General features: G+C 40.2%; 1 protein-coding gene across 4 annotated transcripts in view; it reads left to right on the forward strand.

The window, feature by feature from the left end:
- The window catches only part of dnah2 (dynein, axonemal, heavy chain 2), a 63811-nt gene that overhangs the window by 2449 nt on the left and 42670 nt on the right, over positions 1-18692 (forward strand). For all 4 annotated transcript variants that reach the window (XM_042400333.1, XM_042400336.1, XM_042400334.1 and 1 more), the window contains 29 exons: positions 416-490; positions 650-814; positions 1219-1447; positions 2075-2185; positions 3241-3473; positions 3841-4032; positions 4512-4669; positions 5003-5090; positions 5416-5621; positions 6335-6464; positions 6658-6840; positions 7075-7289; positions 7491-7637; positions 8301-8457; positions 8840-8949; positions 9348-9477; positions 9906-10094; positions 10238-10382; positions 10658-10850; positions 11264-11464; positions 12318-12474; positions 12730-12904; positions 13523-13686; positions 14056-14217; positions 14452-14555; positions 15224-15380; positions 16283-16365; positions 17882-18062; positions 18333-18471. In XM_042400333.1, coding sequence (XP_042256267.1) covers positions 458-490; positions 650-814; positions 1219-1447; positions 2075-2185; positions 3241-3473; positions 3841-4032; positions 4512-4669; positions 5003-5090; positions 5416-5621; positions 6335-6464; positions 6658-6840; positions 7075-7289; positions 7491-7637; positions 8301-8457; positions 8840-8949; positions 9348-9477; positions 9906-10094; positions 10238-10382; positions 10658-10850; positions 11264-11464; positions 12318-12474; positions 12730-12904; positions 13523-13686; positions 14056-14217; positions 14452-14555; positions 15224-15380; positions 16283-16365; positions 17882-18062; positions 18333-18471 — 4537 coding nt within the window. In that variant the 5' untranslated portion in view covers positions 416-457. The remainder of the gene's footprint in view (positions 1-415; positions 491-649; positions 815-1218; positions 1448-2074; positions 2186-3240; positions 3474-3840; positions 4033-4511; positions 4670-5002; positions 5091-5415; positions 5622-6334; positions 6465-6657; positions 6841-7074; positions 7290-7490; positions 7638-8300; positions 8458-8839; positions 8950-9347; positions 9478-9905; positions 10095-10237; positions 10383-10657; positions 10851-11263; positions 11465-12317; positions 12475-12729; positions 12905-13522; positions 13687-14055; positions 14218-14451; positions 14556-15223; positions 15381-16282; positions 16366-17881; positions 18063-18332; positions 18472-18692) is intronic.

Raw genomic sequence — 18692 nt, forward strand, 5'->3', positions numbered from 1 at the left:
GAAAGTTAGAATTTGAGAACTGAATCAAATGTTCTGTAATAAGGAATGAACTGCTGTGGTCTTTGATACATGAATAAGTTGGCTGGAGTGGAGGACAACAGATGATCAATTTCACAAAGGAAAAGTAATCAAATTCCTGGGTAGATAGACATTTGAACCTTTCAAATCCAGGTGTAATTAACAATATTAATCATGGCTTTAATTCTTTTTAGGTGTGCATGCTGGCATACTGGCATGGCTTACTGAAGCCGCTGATGAAAATGAAACGGACGTTATTTGTTAAACAAATCAAAATTTCTAATCTATAATGGTCTGATAGGAGTTTGTTTGGACAATGAGAGTTAAAGTTTAAAATGATACATTGTTGTGTCTGCATTTCACTGTATGTTGAGTGTTTGTCTCTATGTGTGCTTAGATGCTTCAGTAATCAAAGAGGAAAGTGGAAGCCTTGAAAGGAATGGATGAGGAATACTTGAAGACCATTCGTCAGGTAAAGCTGGGTCATTGGTTGTAATTTGTAATGTTTACGTTCACTTCCATCTCTGTGGGGTGTGCAAAGACATTATCTCACTAAATAGCATCTTTTCATTATTTTCCCTCCCTCTATTTCTCCTTGGACCCCTCCTTTCATATGGCCATCTCCTGGAAGTTGTTCATCCGTTGTGTGGCTATTTCTGGTGTAACCGAAGAGCTGTGGTCAGAGAAAAATGAGAGGGCCCTGGATCAATTTATTGTGGACACCTCTATCACGACTATGGTGGTCTACTTGGACACCTACATGGGGCTGCGGGTGGAGTACCCCATGCCGCTCCAGGTACAGCACACTTTTTGCTCCACTTTCAGTCTTTTATTAATTTTTATTAATTAGCTTGATATACAGGTACTTGCATGTCCTGCTCAGAGAGGTGAATGTCTTTGTTCATGCTCTTTAGCCTTGTCCAGCTTGTCTGAAACCTATTGAGAGGGGTGCATGAAAAGAGAATATTTGTGTGTTTGTTGAAAATAGGGTGTTTGATCAATTCTATCCCTATAGTCTCACTTTGTGTCGTTATTCTGTCTCCCTTTCTAATTTATTGTTTTGTTCTTTCTTTCTACACTCTGGTTCTGCCCTTTCCCTTCTCCTTTTTCTTCTTTCATTCTTTCACCCAACTCCCTCTCTGTGTACTCTTTCTTATCCCTCATCAACAACACACCTGAATATTTCTTGTACATGGACAGGTGGTCGAGCAGCTGGCCTATTTTATCCGTGAGCCAGGAGCCATAATCACAGCAGAGACTTTTGATGCAGCGGTACAGTTTGGCACAGTGAGGGGCGACCCCACCCACAGCCTGCTTTGTTGCAAGACCTGTTTGCATGCCCCCTTGGTTGCTCTCAGCACCAACTGGGACAAGAACATTAAGGACAACTACACCAACAACATACACTGCTACCTCGCCAGCCTCACAGGTGGGTACCTCGATGGAGCAGAGACAGTTCACTGTCAAACAACACAACACAAGATAGTAGTAGTTCTAAAAAAAAAAACCCTCTTGCCTCTTGTTTGCCTCACCATGATTTGACATTGAGACTGTTTCAGAGTCTCCTTTATACCTCATTAAAAAGCAATCCATACTGACAATGTTTGTGAAGCGCCTTTGTAACTTTTTCTTTATGCGTAATGTTTACCAGACAATCAGGCATAGATTAGATATTCCTTACAGAAATCCTGGTCATTTTTTATTTTGCAATACATTTTTCAGTCAATACACCAAGATTAAAAGGCATTTTAAGGATTTTTAATTCCAAGACATCTGGAGAAGCCAAAAGATTTGACTCAGTATAATTGAAGCTCCCTACTGCAAATGGTGGTTTTACAGCATAAGTATGTTAATTAGAGAAAATAGATATTTATACAGGTTGTACTCCATTTCCATGCTGGAGTGGTAGCAGTCATGAAAAGCATAAAACACACACAGCATTTGTGCGTAGGCAAAATGGTGACCCAAAAACTATGTCGTCTTCAATTGTTGCAGTGTGCATCAGATTGTCACATGTGTGATGTGTAATGTTTTTTTGTATAATATGTTTGAACAGATGATGTTTATAAAAAGGTGGGCAACACAGTGCTCTACATCCCATTGGAAGGCCTGCAGCGCAGTCCTGAGGAGGCCAGCAAGGACAAGAAGCTAGTACAGAGAATGGAGAGTAAGCAGAGCTGAAGGGGCTGCCTGTTTGTGTGTTTGTGGATATGTGTGTGTGTGATTGCCTTTCTCTTTCTATTTATCTCTGTGGGGTCTTTGATTAAGGGCATTTTCAAACTTGGGCTGTTTAATATGCTTGAATAGGAATCTTTCGTTTTTTCAACTTGGTACAGTTTGCTTGGGCAGAGCTGAACAAAGCGATTGTACTCAGGTGTGGACCGAAACAACCACACAGAGACCTTTAGGAGCTACTGGTCTCGGTCTAGTCACAAACTGTGAAGCATTTCATACATGGTGGGAATGTAATATGACCTCAATCTGACCCAACTACAGAGTGAAGCAGTGAAGTATTTTCAAGACATTTCCCTGAAGTGCATTCAAACTCAGCATTCTGCTGGCATATTTTGCTTGGTATATTGCACAGAAGATTACCACAGTTATGAGCAAATGCCAATTGTGCTGTTGCTATATGTTGCATAGTAATGTGTCTCTGACAGGAATATACACTGATCAAGAACACAGGACCTTCTTCCTCTGTTTACTTTCTCGCTCCTGCCCTAAACTAAATCTAACCACTGAATGGGGTAAAATGCTCTCATGTGGCATTTCGCTTGGATTTTTCTCTGTGTGAAAAGGAACCAAACCAAGGGGAAAATGCAAAGTTTACCAGCTCATTCGCTGATTCAGACCAGAGCAAATGTATAGGTTTGAAAACACCCTAAAAGATTACTCACAGACTTCTGTTCAAGATGCCATCTAAACTCCAGCATCTGCTTCCTGATTCTTTAAAGATTTTTAATGAAGGACTAAGCTTCTAACCTCCTAACTGCATCAATCCAATTTGTTCATTGTTTTTGTCTTCCACTCTTCTTCCACCTATCATATTTCCCTTTCAATTTTTCTTCACAATTGTTGTCTGTCTTCCAATCTATGTTCTATTCCCTTGCTTTTTTTTGCTCCTATTGTCCTTCTCTTTTTACATTTCCCTCTCCTCTTTATTTCTTCCTACTGTACTTCTATTTCCCTTTTCTTCTACTGACTTATTCTCCCTGTTTTTAGCTGTTATGATCAACTGGACAGATCAGATCAAGGAGGTACTGAATGCTCAAGAAATGATGGGCGGCAACTGTGGTCCGCTGCAGGAGATAGCCTTCCGGAAGAGTCGCTCTGCCAAGCTGTTGGACATCAGCCACCAGCTGCAAAAGCCATGGGTCAGGCACATCCTGAACATCCTGCAGCTTTCCAAGTCTCTCTATGTACAGCACTTCTGCAGACTGGCCAAGCAAATACAGGTAGAGGGAGTGTGCAGGGCTCTAATCTAAACTCACATTTCAACAAAGGTAAAATACAATAAATTCCAACCTGAATGAAAGAAAAATATGAGTATTCTTGCGATATGTTGTAGTTTCTTGCCACCAAAAAATAGACATTTTCTGATGGAGTATGGTTCATTTCCATTAAACTCAAGAGTCTTGATCAACTCTTCCTTACTCACAGACTGGAATGCTACTCAGTGTTGCAGCATGACTGCATCTGTGCCACCCACTAGCTTCCTAGCCAGGAAATTGGAAAAAATTGACATGAAATCTTTAGTTAACATGGCTAAAGCATTATTAACATCATTAACATTATCATTTTTCCTTTGTGTGTGTTGCCCAGGATTGCTCTCTGCAGGCCCAATCAAACCTGTCCTTGCTGTCCATGCTGAAGGAGCCCTGTGAAGAGCTTTCCCAACTCAAGCCTAGCCAAGTTGCTCCTAAGATGCGACACATTGTCAGTCTCATTCGCATCATCTGGGTCAACTCAATCCACTACAACACCAGTGAGAGAATCACTGGTCTCTTCCGTAAGGTACCTGCATTTTACCACATCAGGGTAATGGGGAGTAGTATACTCACACCAGGTTTCTTTTATTGACCTTTGCTCTGTCTCTTTGTCACTTCTTTTTCTTTCTCTCTTTCTCACACACATCATTTGAACATACTGTACATACACACACACCTGCTGCAGTCCATCCATAATGTTTCTAACAGCTTTTTGTAGGCTGTTAATAGATGTAATACTTCTACTTTACTCAAGCAATCATGTATTTTAATGGGTCACTCAGTTGGCCAGCCAAATAAAGATATTAGAAAGCATAATGCACAAATTCAGTCACAACACATAATATGCAAACTCACTAAATTTAACATGTAGTTATGTAGGTCTTGTGTAAAAGTGACTTGTTATACCTCGTCATTTGAGCATATAATGAATGTGAAAATGAGTGTCGATAACTTCTTCCAAAATGTATTATTTGTGACAAGTTTTTCTTTTCCGCTGTGTTGCAGATGAGTAACGAGATCATTCGCCTGTGCATCCAAAGCATCTCTCTGGACAGGATCTTTGAGGGCTACGTGATATCCAGCAAGCAAAACCTCAATGACTGTATTCAATGCTGCCTGGCCTGGAAGGAAATTTACTTGCACGCCTCGCATATTCACCACAAGTAGGAGAAGTCTCACCCTTCTTGTCAATGCATTGTCATCTGGGTACCTGTGAGGACTTTGAGCCTGCAAAAGTCTTAAAATATCAAAATGGAATGCATTTACTGTAGTGTAAAATTGAATTGATATTTAGTTGAGGTAGAGTTGTTTTTATGTGCACTTTACAATTTTGTGACTGCTGTAGATGCAGCTCCAAAATACTAAGGTGCTTAACTGTTTTACAGCCTAACTTTTTGTGGTACTCAATGTAACAGTCTCTTCATTTCTATTTCTGACCACCGCCCCCCCTTCTTTGTCCTCTTTTTGTTTCTCTCTTTCCCCTGTTTTTATGTCAGGTATTCTCCAAAAGGCTGGGTCCTGGACCAAACCAGCATTTTTGTCCTGGTTGATAGCTTCATTCAAAGGTTCAGAGACCTGCTTGAGGTGAATTTGTCCTTCACTCACACCTACAGTAACATGTACAGACAAATACGTGCACACTTACAACTCTGTGGAGTTCCTCATGATGTAATACCACTAGATGCTGCCTCTTAATAATGTTTTTAATGTTGCTAGTATCTGATACCAATAATGCCAAGTCCCCTTTCTAAATCAACCCTCCTGTGCAAAAGAACAATACCAAATACATAACACACAGGAGTGTCGTGCAGAAGTTTATAAATGAAAAGCACGCCACATAGTGCCTTCTCACTGCCCCATTGGATCCTCCATAGTTGGGTCCAGTCCTTATTTTCTTTGCCTATTCCAGGTATGTGACTGCCAGCACCAGTTTGCCCGTTGGGAAGATGGTCAGCAGAGGCCTCTGCCATGTTTTAGTGGTTGCCAGGGACCGGAGTTCACACGCTCCCTCCTGGAGATAGAAGGCAACTTTCACCGTGGCCTACAGAACCTGCGCATGGTTGACAAGGGCATCCTTGATGTTGAGAACACCACTTTGTGGAATGAATTTAACAGGTGGGTCTGTTTCTCTTTTACACATTCAAGCCACAGAATTTGTTCTCCTTGGTGTAAAGCAGTAAAACATTGTTTAGCTCTGTGCCCAGGTAGCTCTAGTTCTACTGCTCAATTAATCAGCATCAAGCCATTAGATGGATCAGGTGTGCAGGAGTAGAACTGGAATAAATTCTGCCTGGAAGGTGCGCCTTGTAGGACAGGGTTTGGGAAACACTTGTTTATGGTATTCATAATTCAAAAACACTGGAGATTCACAGATTAATCCCAAAAGCAGATACATCAACATCAGAATAATCCTCCAGTTTCACAACCAATAAAACACAAAAAAGAAAAGTTAACTCAGTGTGTCCTAACATAAAAACTTTCTTTACTTTATTTCTACAATACAGTCAGAATCCCGAGCACTACGATGCGATATAGCGCCCCCTAGTGACCATTTTTGGGATCACCAGAATTAACTCTATCAGTCAATTTAATGTGGGTTACATAAACATTACACAGACCTGTTATTTCTACCTCACTGTACAAATTCAAACAAAAACATACAGACAAATTTTATAATGCCATTAGTTCTGCTTCTCTGAATATTTTTGTATGTGTGTTTGTGCTCCTGTTTTAGATGTGTGAATTTGGCGGTTTATCAGCTGATCATTATGTGTATGCGTTTCTATGTGTGCATGTGTTCGTGTGTGTGTGTATGCGTGTGTACACAGGTTTCGTGCATTGATAAAGGATCTGGAGATGATGATGCAAAACCTGATCAATTCAGTGTTTAAGACAGTGAACACAGTGGAAGAAGGAGTTCGGCTGCTGGACATTTTTAGGCCTATGTCTACTCGTGAGGTATTTCTCTCTCTCTCTCTCACACACACACACACACACACACACACACACAGATACATTCATTCATGTTTTCAATTTGCTTTTATAACACCCACTGTACATGCATCACTCAAACACTTATTTCATTCTGTTTTCCCTGCCGCTCAACTTTCTCTTCTCTCCTCCATTCTCTTCCATCTCATCTTCATCACAGGCTATTAAGGGCACAACAGAGGAGCAGGTAGAGAAAGTGTACAGCATCTTTAACAAGGAGCTCAAAATGGTCAACAAGGAGCTGAACCAGGAGGTGAGGTCTGTTCCTGACCATATGCCCAGGAGAGCAGGCCTGGCCCACTGGGCAAGGGCCCTCAGACGTCGCATAGAGAGACCCATGGAGGTTAGTCCATGAGACTGCACAATAATCTGTTGCTTTTAATCTCAGTGCACACTAGTTACTTCAAGATGCACAAAATTAACGTGCAAAGTAAAGACCCGTAGAAGGAATTGTCTACACTGGTTCTGCTGTGGTTTGATTTTAGACATACATTGACTGTAAACAGATAGTATTCATGGTCTCCTACATTTCCTTCATTGACTTCCTCCTCCTTCGTTCCCTTTCCTTTCCCCCCAGGTGCTTAAGAGGGTCCACTTCATGCAAGAGTCATACAGCCGCAAGCAGGTGTTTCACACCTATGCACAGACAGTCCAGGTTTTGGATGAGATGGTGAGAAAGAACTTCAGTGAGTGGAGCCAGAGCCTGGACGGACAGTACCTCAAGAGCCTGGAGCAGTCACTCCTGGTGCGCAGCAAGGACAAGACTGCCAAGCTGGACATCAACTTTGACAGGTTGGTTCCACAAACTCAATGCAAGGCATTAACATTCACGCTTACATTCACACAGTCTCTTACACAATAATGTCTTCTGTGTTCTTGTGACACACACAAATCTACACACATACATTCATGTAGAAACCAAACAATAATTCACATACATGACACAGACTTGCTTATTATTTATTTTGTGTGTTTTATGTGTTTTCTGTCCAGCAACTTGCTAAACCTATTCTCTGAGATCTACTACTGGGATCGACTAAAATTTGAGATCCCCCAGTGTGTGTCTGACATTTATCAGGACAGAGAGGAGCTCAGAGGCCTGAGGGAGAGAGCACTGCTACTGATGAAGGACTATAACAGGTATGACTCATACACACAGAGAAGGAGACACAAACATATATGCAACACTACGAGCACTGATTATTATTATATTGTAATAATCAGAATTAGTTGTTTTTGGAAGATACCATGCTTTAAATACCCATCTGTACCTAGAACCTTTCCAACCAGATGAAATAACATCATGATTGTAGAAGCTAAGCTAACAGTCACAACATTATACAACAATAATTTTGTGTGAGGTGAGTCACTGGATTTTAGCGATAGTGATTAATATCACTTGAGCACTTGCCTGTTGTGAGTTTGTGGTAGAGAAGCGGTGAGTAAGGAGCCCTTATTTCCTGTTCACCACTATTGTCATTTGGTGTGTGTGCCATGTGCTGCGCATTGTTTCATGGCTAACACCTACATAAGCCCCCTGAGCAGTTGTTCACCTTCAGTAGTCGCTACGGTGCTGCTCAGATTCTGTGTATTGTAGTATAATTGGGAAATTTTTCAGCAGTGCAACAGGACAAAAAGGCCAAGTCTGTTAAACATTTTCAATCAACCATCAACATTTAGCTTGCAATATAAGACAAGACAAGACAGGGCATTCAGAGTTGTAGTTGTAGTTATTTGATAATCTTGCCCACTCCAGTTGAGCTCACTCAGTTAAAAACACTATCTGACTTGTCTGTTTGTCAGGATCATTGGAATGCTGTCTCCTGATGAGCTGGGTTTGTTTCGGGAGCGAATTTCTTTCCTGGATAAGAAGATTCAGCCGGGGCTGACCAAGCTGTCGTGGTTGTCTAAAGGAGCTTCTAACATCTTCATCCGCGATTGTCTCCTGCACATTGAGAAGGTTTTAACACAATTCACCACTAACCAATACGGACATGCGTACATATACATTGTTACTGTAGAAATTATACTTATTTATCACTTTTTCTTTTTAGGTTTAATTTGGGTTGAATGCAGAGTTGTGATTGAATCCCCTTACTGGCTGAGTAAATGTTTTCAGTTTACTTTTGAACTTGGGACACAGTTCTAACAAATCTCAGGTCATCAGGCACTTTATTCCAGAAAACAACACCAAGGCAATTAAAAGCACCCTCAACAGATCTGGAAGCTATTCTTTGTCCAGGAAGAAAACCACTACTGACCTGAGAAGTTTAATTGGATTGCAATAAATGAGCAGCTGAGCTCCTCTCTTCTCCTCTCCTCTCCTTCTTATTATGCTCCAGGTCCAGTCGATAGTTGACGGATACAAAGTATCCAATCTCGCCATCTCCACACTTTGTCGTCAGATCAGTGAAACATTGCTGGTTAGACTGGATGGAAAGACTGTGTACAGGTAACAGCAGATATGTGATGCCTTCCTAATTCCATGGGATGTTTAATACTGTAAATACACAAAGTAAAGCATGTGCAGGTATTATTTAATATATTTAAATCACTTCTTATGACATACAGTTATTATTATATGTATGTATTTAAAATGCATATTCATGAAATACGGTAAAACATTAGGTAAAATCTTTTTTTTTTTCAAAATTGCTTTTTTAAAAATCACACCACACATTGCTAACAGCTCACTGAGGAAGTCAACAGCAAACCTCTCTACTTCTTGACCTTGTCTGAAGCGATGCACATGGCTCAAATCTCAATTACACTGTGGTTCCAAGTGATGTGCATTGGTTTTCCTTTGTTGGTACTGTAGCATCATCGTGCTTCTCCTGATTTTATTCTCAGGAACTTGGAGTTTGAGGATGATCAGAAGACTCACCAGCAGAGCCATCTCCAAATACTTCGCTCGGCGCATCAGCAAATTGTTGACATCATGACCCGCATCCACAACACCTTCTCTGATGATGGACCTGAGGTCTGTGCTGTGATTTTCTGTCATTTATTCACTGTCAGCGGCATTCCATCAGAAATGTTCCTACACTTTTAGAACTGATGATTTTTTTACTGAGTAAGCACATTTATAAGACAGTTATTTTAGACTTGATATGATATCCTGTGAGTGTGCAAGGTTGTGGCAGACACTTACAGTAGAGGCAAGAGGTAAGATTGTTTACTTGCAACTAATAAGTGGTCAGTAGTTAAGCTTTTTCTTGGTAGTACAAAAAATGCTGCATGAAATAGCAAAGTATTGACCCACATAAGTTGTTAACGTCTGGAATAAAGCTGAATCAATGACCCACTGCTTGCAAAAACATGACAGCAAATATTGTAATCTGCACCTATTCATCGACAGCAATTTGCACTGCTGTGTCATGTGTGTACATTTTTATCATGATGTTTAAGGTCCATGAGCACTGGGTGACTTACACAGAGAAGGTGGACCACATGGTGGAGGAAGCTCTCAGGAGCAACATCAAGCGCTCTATGCAGAAGCTATCCAGAGCCATCAACGGAGACAGCAAGACATCACCCAGTCCTTTGTTTAAAGTTGTAGTAGCACTGCGCCAGGCAGCCCCCCAAACCACTCCAAAGGTACAACCACTCCTAATTCAATTTTCATGCAATAATGATATGTTTAATTTAGTGGTTGGCGATTTGATTTCTTGGGTAAAAATGAGAGTCTGTGTGTGTGTGTGTGTGTGTGTGTGTGTGTGTGTGTCTGTCTGTTTCGACAGGCTGAGTTCTCCCCGACACTTGGAAAGCTTGCTCAGATTGTAAACATTATGCCTCAACTCATCAACACCATCTCTGAATTCAAGCGAATGCCTGAGCTTCTATCCTGCAAAAGCTCACAGGGGAATCCAATACACATCAACATTGGTTCGAACATTTTTAAGAACATGTTCCTTTCTTTTTATTTTCCCTGGAGAAAAAAATGTTTAATAAAATGAAGAGAAACTGTGTGCATATTCAGGCTGGTTTTACTGCGAGGCAAATGTAGGCAAGATATAAAATCCTTGTAAATGAAGGAATTGCAAACAGTGATTTCTATGTATATCTGTGTGTGTGTATGTATGCACAGTATACTGTATGTGACCATATCTATCTGTCTGTGCTTCCGGTCTCATTGTCCCCTGGTCTTTTTGATCCTTCAGAGCAAGATGAGGAGATAAGGAAAATTCAGGCTGCAGTTGCCACAGGGATGACAGCCAATGCCACCCACCTGCAGGCCTATCTAAAGACCTGGGACAGATACAGGGATATCTGGGAGGTCAACAAGGACTCCTTTATACAACGCTACCAAAGACTCAACCCACCAGTCACTTCTTTTGATGCAGATATACATAGGTACTGTGCAATGAAAACTAATTTCTAATCACCATTCTTCAGTTGACCTTTTTAAGAAGTTTCCATATTTTTTGATGCCAAAGCAATGGAGTACGTTGTGGGTGAAATGAATTGAAGCTGACTACAGCCGCTGTTCACTATGAAGGGAGGAACTACCGATTTTTAACAGTCACCTCGCAAGCAAATTGTCATCTTGTGACAGCTGTGGAACCTGGCAGCTGTTGCCCATTCACACAGACCTACAGTATATTCTAATTGGGTTTTTTTTTGTTTCCATTCCCCAAGTGAACTTTTGTTTAATTTTGTCATAAAACATTCTTCAAAACTTGTTTGTTTACCATAATGAAGCTTGCAGATGCAATAATCTCTCTCTTTTACATTTCTGTTATGTCCACTCTCTGGTTCACCCTCAGGTACACAGAAAAAGCCAACAATGTTCAACAGGAAGAGACGGTGGTAAACATCCGTTTTGTCATGCTGGACTGTACACCACTCAAGTCCTCCTTGGTGCAGCACTGCAGTGAGTGGCAAACCAAGTTCACTCAACTGCTCAGACACATAGCCAGCAACCGCCTCAAAGAACTTCACGCCTCCCTTCAAGACAGTGCCAACAGGTGGGGAGTTAAGTGAAAGGACTGTATTTCAGGGGGCATTTTTGCCTTTATTATAGATAGTAGAGAGAGATGAAACCGAAGCAAAGGGGGACGTTGCAGGTTAATAGTGAGTGTCTTAACCCCTAAGCTACAGGGGTGCCCCAAAAATACTTGATTTTAAAATAGAGGTTTTGCAGTTGAGGTTTGTATTAATTTGTAAAGCTGGCTGGTTGTATGTATTTCAGTTCAGTTCAAATCACTTTATTTGTCCTGAGGAGCAATTGCAGAGGCACATAGAGTAATACAATTAACAAGTAACGATACAAGAAAAGTTAAAAAATATGTAAAAAAAAAACAAACACATAACATAGAGCGTAACAGTGCTTATTTAGAGTTGGCATTGTATGGCATACAGTGCAAAAATAAGCTATACAAATTATGATATTAATATAATACTAATAATAGTGCAATAATTATATAATACTAATACAACACTAACAATGGAATAACATATGTAGACAGAGAATGAATGACTGAAAAGGAAACTCTTTTATGTGATAATTCACCTTGACCATGAATTACCAAATGACCATCAGTGCTTGTCTGCAGCCTCGGAATAAAAAGCCCATACCACCAACATCTGCTGCAGGTGTTGTGGGACTACAGGCCAGCCCACACTGCGCAGGACCTTGTATTTTCTGTTCAGGACATGTCAAATGCACAGTCTACACAGAGTGCACACAATAGTTGGATCACTTTACATGAAATAGACTAACGTGAATTCTGGTGAAAAATATAAATGATTGATTTTGTAAACGTTGGAGATATATACTATGTCTTAATGTTGTGTGTTTGTTTGTATGTGTGTCTTTAGGCTGAGACGACCACCCCAGACACTGGTGGAACTTAGTGAGAGCGTGAAGCTCTTAGAAACTCTCCAGGGAGATTTGTCCAAGACAGAGGCTCAGATTCCTCTCATCCATGAACAGTTTGCTATCCTGGACAAATATGAGGTCCCGGTGGAACAGGCTGTAAGCACCTCTCTAATTATACAGCAAACACTCATTACACAGGACAATGTGTGTGTGACTGTGTGTGCGAGCAATTGATTGATTGTTCATTCTACCTTAGGTTAAATAATTAAATCAGTAGGACTTTTGTGCACCTTTAGGTATTCAGCAGAATATTGACAAAACACTGACACTGGTAGTCACAAAACATTGGTAGTCATGGGTCTAGCATCATTCTCATCAATATTTCAATCCTGCCACTTTGTTCACCCACAGGTGCAGGACTTGCGGGAGGTGCTGAATGAGGAGTGGGTGTGGTTCCAGCAGGTGTTGATCGACAGCGACATCATGCTGCAGAAGCACAAGGAGAAATTTAAGAACAGCCTCATCCTCTCCTCTGAGGAATTCAAAAAGAAGATACAGACTACTGTGCAGGAGTTCAACAGCACAGGTCACACACTTTGTTGCACAACTCATTGTTCTCTTGTACTGCACCTTACTGTTGCTGTCTCTGCTTCTTTCTGTCCCTGTTGTGCCATTACTGATCTATATGAGGCCTCATCAGAAGTGAATGAAATACCTGACAAACCCACTTGATAACATTAATGCAAAAAAAATCCTGTAAATCTAAAAACTCTCATAAAGCAGTCCAGTAACATTGCTCACAATGGCCTAATATAACCAGAGATATTACATGAGACATATTACAGATAGCTACCTTGATAATATAACTAAATCTTTAATGGTTAACAAATATCTAGTTTCTCAAGACATATACCAACTCTAATGTGTTGGGAGAAATAATCAGCATATTTCCTTTGTACTGTCTGTATGACATAGCTGTCAGTTTGCCATCCCTGGTTTTGATGACCATGTTATGATGGTTTTATTATATATATGCATATCTGTGTGTATTCCGAAGATAGAGGAGACATTGTAAGCTATGCTCAATGTGTTTGAATTTGTATATTTGTAATTCTGTGTGTGGATTGACGTATATATATGCTTGTTTGTGTGTGTGTGTATGCTTTTTCATGTGTGTATGTGTATCTACTTTTTGCATGTTCAGGTCCATTTGACAGTGCACTGAGCACTGAGTTGGCCTTAAAGCAAATAGTAGGTCATCGCAGCCAACTGGAGGCTCTAAAACGGGAGGAGAGCACCATCCTCCACGGCCTGGGCTTCTTCAAGATAGAGCAGCCGCCCTTCAAAAACATCCAAATGCTGGAGAAGGTCTGACTACCCATGAGGCTCATAGTTATAACACACTGTTGTCCTGACATAAGCTTATACAGACTCCAACATAATTAGCAGTTAATCCAGAGAAGGTTACTATGGAAGGTATCTTTGTGATAAACTGGATATTTATGTTTGAATGAGGAAAGACTTTTGTAAGCATTTTTTGGTAGTTTAACAATTATTTGATTGTATATAGTAATAGAAAATTGTTGGATTATGAGAGAGAGGGGATGACATGGGACGAAGGTTCCAGGCCAAATTCAAATGCTGGGTTTTGCGATTGTGGGTGTTGCAAGCCTCGTAAGAGTAATGCAAGACATATTTAATGATTGTATTTTGCTTGTGTCTGTATGTGTTGTACAGGACATAGATTACCTGCAGCAGGTCTGGGAGATTACACAGGAGTGGAATACAAACTGGAACATCTGGAAGGTTGATCAGTTTGCTACGCTGCGGACGGAGAACATGGAGGGCACAGCACAGGACATGTTCAAAAAACTCCACAAACTCCAGAGAGAACTCAAGGTCAGCTCTACCACACAGAGTTCATTGAATAGCGTCAGCCATAATATATTACTTGTGTCTGTTTAGGTTTCATTACATGCAAATAAAATGCATATAAATTCCAAAACAATACCAGTACTGTATGAATAATACAAACCTTGGTGCCTATACCACAAATGCACAAATCTAAACCCCACAGCAGCTCTAACACAGACATTACACAGAAGTAAAGACCTGATCTTGGTCTGATTGCAGGATAAAGATTGGGACATCGTGGATTTCTCCAAGAACAAGATTGACCAGTTCAAGAGGATCATCCCTCTCATTGCTGACCTGAGAAACCCAGCCATGAGAGACAGGTACTGATTGGAGCCAAAGTATCTATTTGTTTATTATTGATTGTGTTTTTAGTCCAAGTATCTTGTAACTATTGTTTTGCCATAGTAACAGTTGTTACAGTATACTGCTACAGGAAGAAACTGTATAAGACAAAGCATGAACACAAAGAAAAATACAACTGTTATATAGTTAAATATTCCTCATTTAGAAGACTAATATTAGTAGATAAATGATCAGCAAAGGATTAGAAGGTCACTGCTACATTCTGGATGTTGTAATATTTGAGCTAATAGTGTAATTAGGTAGTGTCTAATATAATATATGAATATAAAATGTTGTAATGTTATGAAAGTTTTACTTTATTTTAACTTTGAGAACGTTTTACTGTAAGTGTTTGAGTGTTAGCATTTAGTAAGCATGTGTTTTTATAATGTCTTATTGTCTGTGTTTATTTTAGTATATAACGATAGGGGGTATTATATGTTGTTCAGTTTGTAAAGCCCTTTGAGGCAAATGTGTGATATATGACTTATGGACTATAGAAATAAAATTGACTTGACTTTACATGGTGATAGTCAGCTGGGAGGTGCTAGCATTCACCTTTACTTTTTTTCCCTTCAGCTCTTTCTTTGCAGATCTACTCAGGTCTTTCAGAATAATCATTCCTCTGATGCCACCTTTCTTTCAGGCATTGGAAGCAGATCTGCGATGAGCTGCAGTGCTCCTTTGATCACACCAGCACTGAATTCACCCTGGAGAAGATCATATCACTGGGCCTTGACAAGTATGCTGACAAGATCTGTGAGATCTCTGGAGCCGCCAGCAAGGAACTCTCCATTGAACAGGTCCAGTCTCTTTTTCTAGTCTAAACGGATGCTTAGTGGGCATTATTGTATCTTCACCTGCTTCCATTCATTCTAACTAGCTCATGGAGCAGCTGTGCCTGCCTCTCAACCTGTATCAACATCAATCCTGCCCCTAACCCCTCTCCACTCCCCACCCCATTCACAGGGGTTACATCAGTGCAGTTTTAGGGCCAGATTTATGCATGTATGCATATGCATATTCAATTTGCAACCGCAATCTGCATTTAATTAGCAGCTGATTTACTAAAACAGCAGGTAATTGTGTAATAAGAATTGGGGACTGCATTGTAGTGTAGTGTATTCTGTGAGTGAAGTAGAGCCTGAAAGGTGCAGTCATGGGATTTATTTGTGATTAACCAGGTTTGAAAGTGATCAACCTGTAGTAATTCTTAAATTGAAATACTACATAACGGTTCAAAATGTTCCTTACTTGTGGTGTCTAGCCATGCCTATTATGATATTACACTTATTACTGCATTTACAGTTTGTAAATACAATATATTGTCATAGTAGTGTTTATACATACTGCTAAGAAAATGACAGAGAAAATATAGAGAGGCATGAAAAGAACCACATGTGTACAAAAGAATGCTCACAAAGATCTACAAGGCAAGTGTGTAGAGTGAAAAAAAGAGATGTTACATGCACATACATGTTACATCCCACTTATGTCCAAAAGGTTCTCCATCTGTGATGGATGCAAGCAGTAGAGCTCATCAAAAACTAAGATCAGTGGTGTCCTGCCATTAATAATCTAATGATGAACATACAGTATGTCATTAAGCTTGTGGAAAAGGAAAAGAAATGACCAACTCTCATCTTTCCACTTCTCAGTGTTGCGTCCTGTCTGTTAATATTACTCCTTGTGTTTTATATTAAAGGGCCTGGAGGACATTACCAAGACATGGGAGGAAACATTCCTGGACATCGCACCTCACAAAGACGAAGGCCACTATCGGCTGAGGTGAGAAAGTGAGCCTTGAAGTGAGCCAGGGTTGGGTGGAGGGTTCACGTCCTCAGAGACTGACAACACTGTGCTGTACAGGAATGGTTTTGTGTAGTGTAACTCACAACTGCAGATCACTTGTCGCTCTGTGGCCCACATTTTGCCACACACATCTATTACAAAGGAAAAGCTGTAAAAACAGAATAAAACATTTTCATCAGCATTACACACATTTTAACTCCACTCGGTCCAATATAATCATAACTGAATGAGCCATCATTTTAGATTCATTTTAGACTCATACAAAGTCTTTGCTATTTTTCTGTCAGAGAAATAGAAATCATGGGGGAAAGAGAATTTGCTTGAATATGGAGTTATAACTGTAACCCAGGCTGAAAGCTGCTCCAACATATGCCATAGATTTGTGTCTCTGTCTTACTTACCTGCATCACTAGATCCCACAGCCCAGTACAGCTCAATACTGCCATCCAGTGATGTCTAAGTCTAGCTGTGTTTTGTGTACTATAGATAGATGAATGCAATGCCTTTGTAGCATTGCTATATAGTATAGAGCATATGTGATGTGAGCAGGAATCTGTCTGTTCTGCCTTGTTTCATAAGTCATAATTAGGGAGTGAGTGTGTTTGTTTGTAGTCAGAGATGAGTGAGCAGAACAGAGTTAGGCAATTGGCAGCCTGGCTGGTGAAAGCAGGAAGGCCCAGTCCATCTGCTGCATATAAGAATAAGCAGAGTCAGACCCTAGGCCCAGTCCAGTTGGCAGCCCAGGCCATTGTCACTGATTCCATAGAGGGTGGAAGGCTGCAGTCAGCCACTGGCCCACAGTAAACATGATGAAGAGAGGCAGGGAGAGAGAGATTGTAGAGCCAAGAGTAAAGTAAGGATGAATGAAAGTACAGAAAATGAAACCCATCAAACATTTAAATAAATTCTTTTGAGAAATTAATCATTCATAAAAAGAGCTGAACAAGAAACAGAAATGTCTGAAAAAGACATGACTGCTGGTTCGTATGCCTGAAAATATTTGTAGGTGTTGGAAGTACTGTGTGTCTCTTAGGTTAATGTAAAGTCATGCAATAACAGCAGTGAAACATACCGTAGTTACCACACTGAAAAAAACTGCTTATTTATAAAATATAAAATAAAAATGAACCAACAAAACGTGCCTCTTGTCCACCTTTATGGTATCAAATCATCCATGCAATTGTTTTCCGTGATAACTTAGTCATCATATAAAATCAATAATGATTATGTATGTTAACAGGGACCTCCTTTGCAAACAGGCTCTACCCCATTATGTACACGAGGGGGGATGAATATTCGGAACATTTCTCAATATTATGAAGTCAAACGCAATCATTAATTAGCAACCTTACAAAGTTTCAACCAAAACTGAACATAATAACATATAAACATTATAACATCTTCACAAAGATATCATTTATTGCAGAATTTATGCAACTAGATTGGATTCAAAAACCTGTACTGTTTTCTGCTCCTTACCTGTTTCTCCCAGGGGAACAGAGGAGGTTTTCCAGGCCCTGGAGGACAACCAGGTTCTCCTGTCCACAATGAAGGCTTCTCGCTTTGTCAAAGCCTTTGAGCGAGACGTTGACCGCTGGGAACGCCGGCTGTCCTTAGTACTGGAAGTCATCGAAGCAATCCTCACTGTGCAGCGTCAGTGGATTTATCTGGAGGTATAAGAGGCACACTCACATACTATGTCATGCGGTTCATTAGTAGACACGGATATTAACTTTTCTTTATTGTCTGTGAAAATTCACCATTGGATGACATACACATTGTTATTTGTTATGGTCTTTTTTTATTAGAGAGATTAGATTAGATACATATATCACACAGTATATGTTTCTCCAGATAATACAGATGACAGTTAATCTCTTTTCACTACAGTATCTCAATCGTTCTCTGTCATTCTCCATTTCCTTGTTCTTTCACCTTCCCAGAACATCTTCCAAGGAAAGGACATCAGGGAGCAGCTGCCTCATGAGTGCAAAGAGTTTCAAGATGTTAGTGCTAGTTGGAAGACGATCATGGGCCGACTTAATGAGGATAACAACGCCTTGCAGGGAACACACCACCCAGGTATTACAAATGTTTCATGTCTCTTCAAAAACTTGTTGTTAACAATATGTTGTCACATTTTACTGGGTGTCTTCAGGGCCTAAAAAATGTCCTTTTGAAATTTAAAAAATCTATTAATAATCCACCCATACTGTATATATAAAATTCTTAAACTTTGGTTGCTTTTTGCATATTATGTTTTATGTCTTGAGAATTTTGATGTGTGTCAGGTCTACAGTTGC

Source organism: Thunnus maccoyii, chromosome 22, assembly GCF_910596095.1.
Source record: "Thunnus maccoyii chromosome 22, fThuMac1.1, whole genome shotgun sequence".
Classification (NCBI taxonomy): Eukaryota; Metazoa; Chordata; class Actinopteri; order Scombriformes; family Scombridae; genus Thunnus; species Thunnus maccoyii.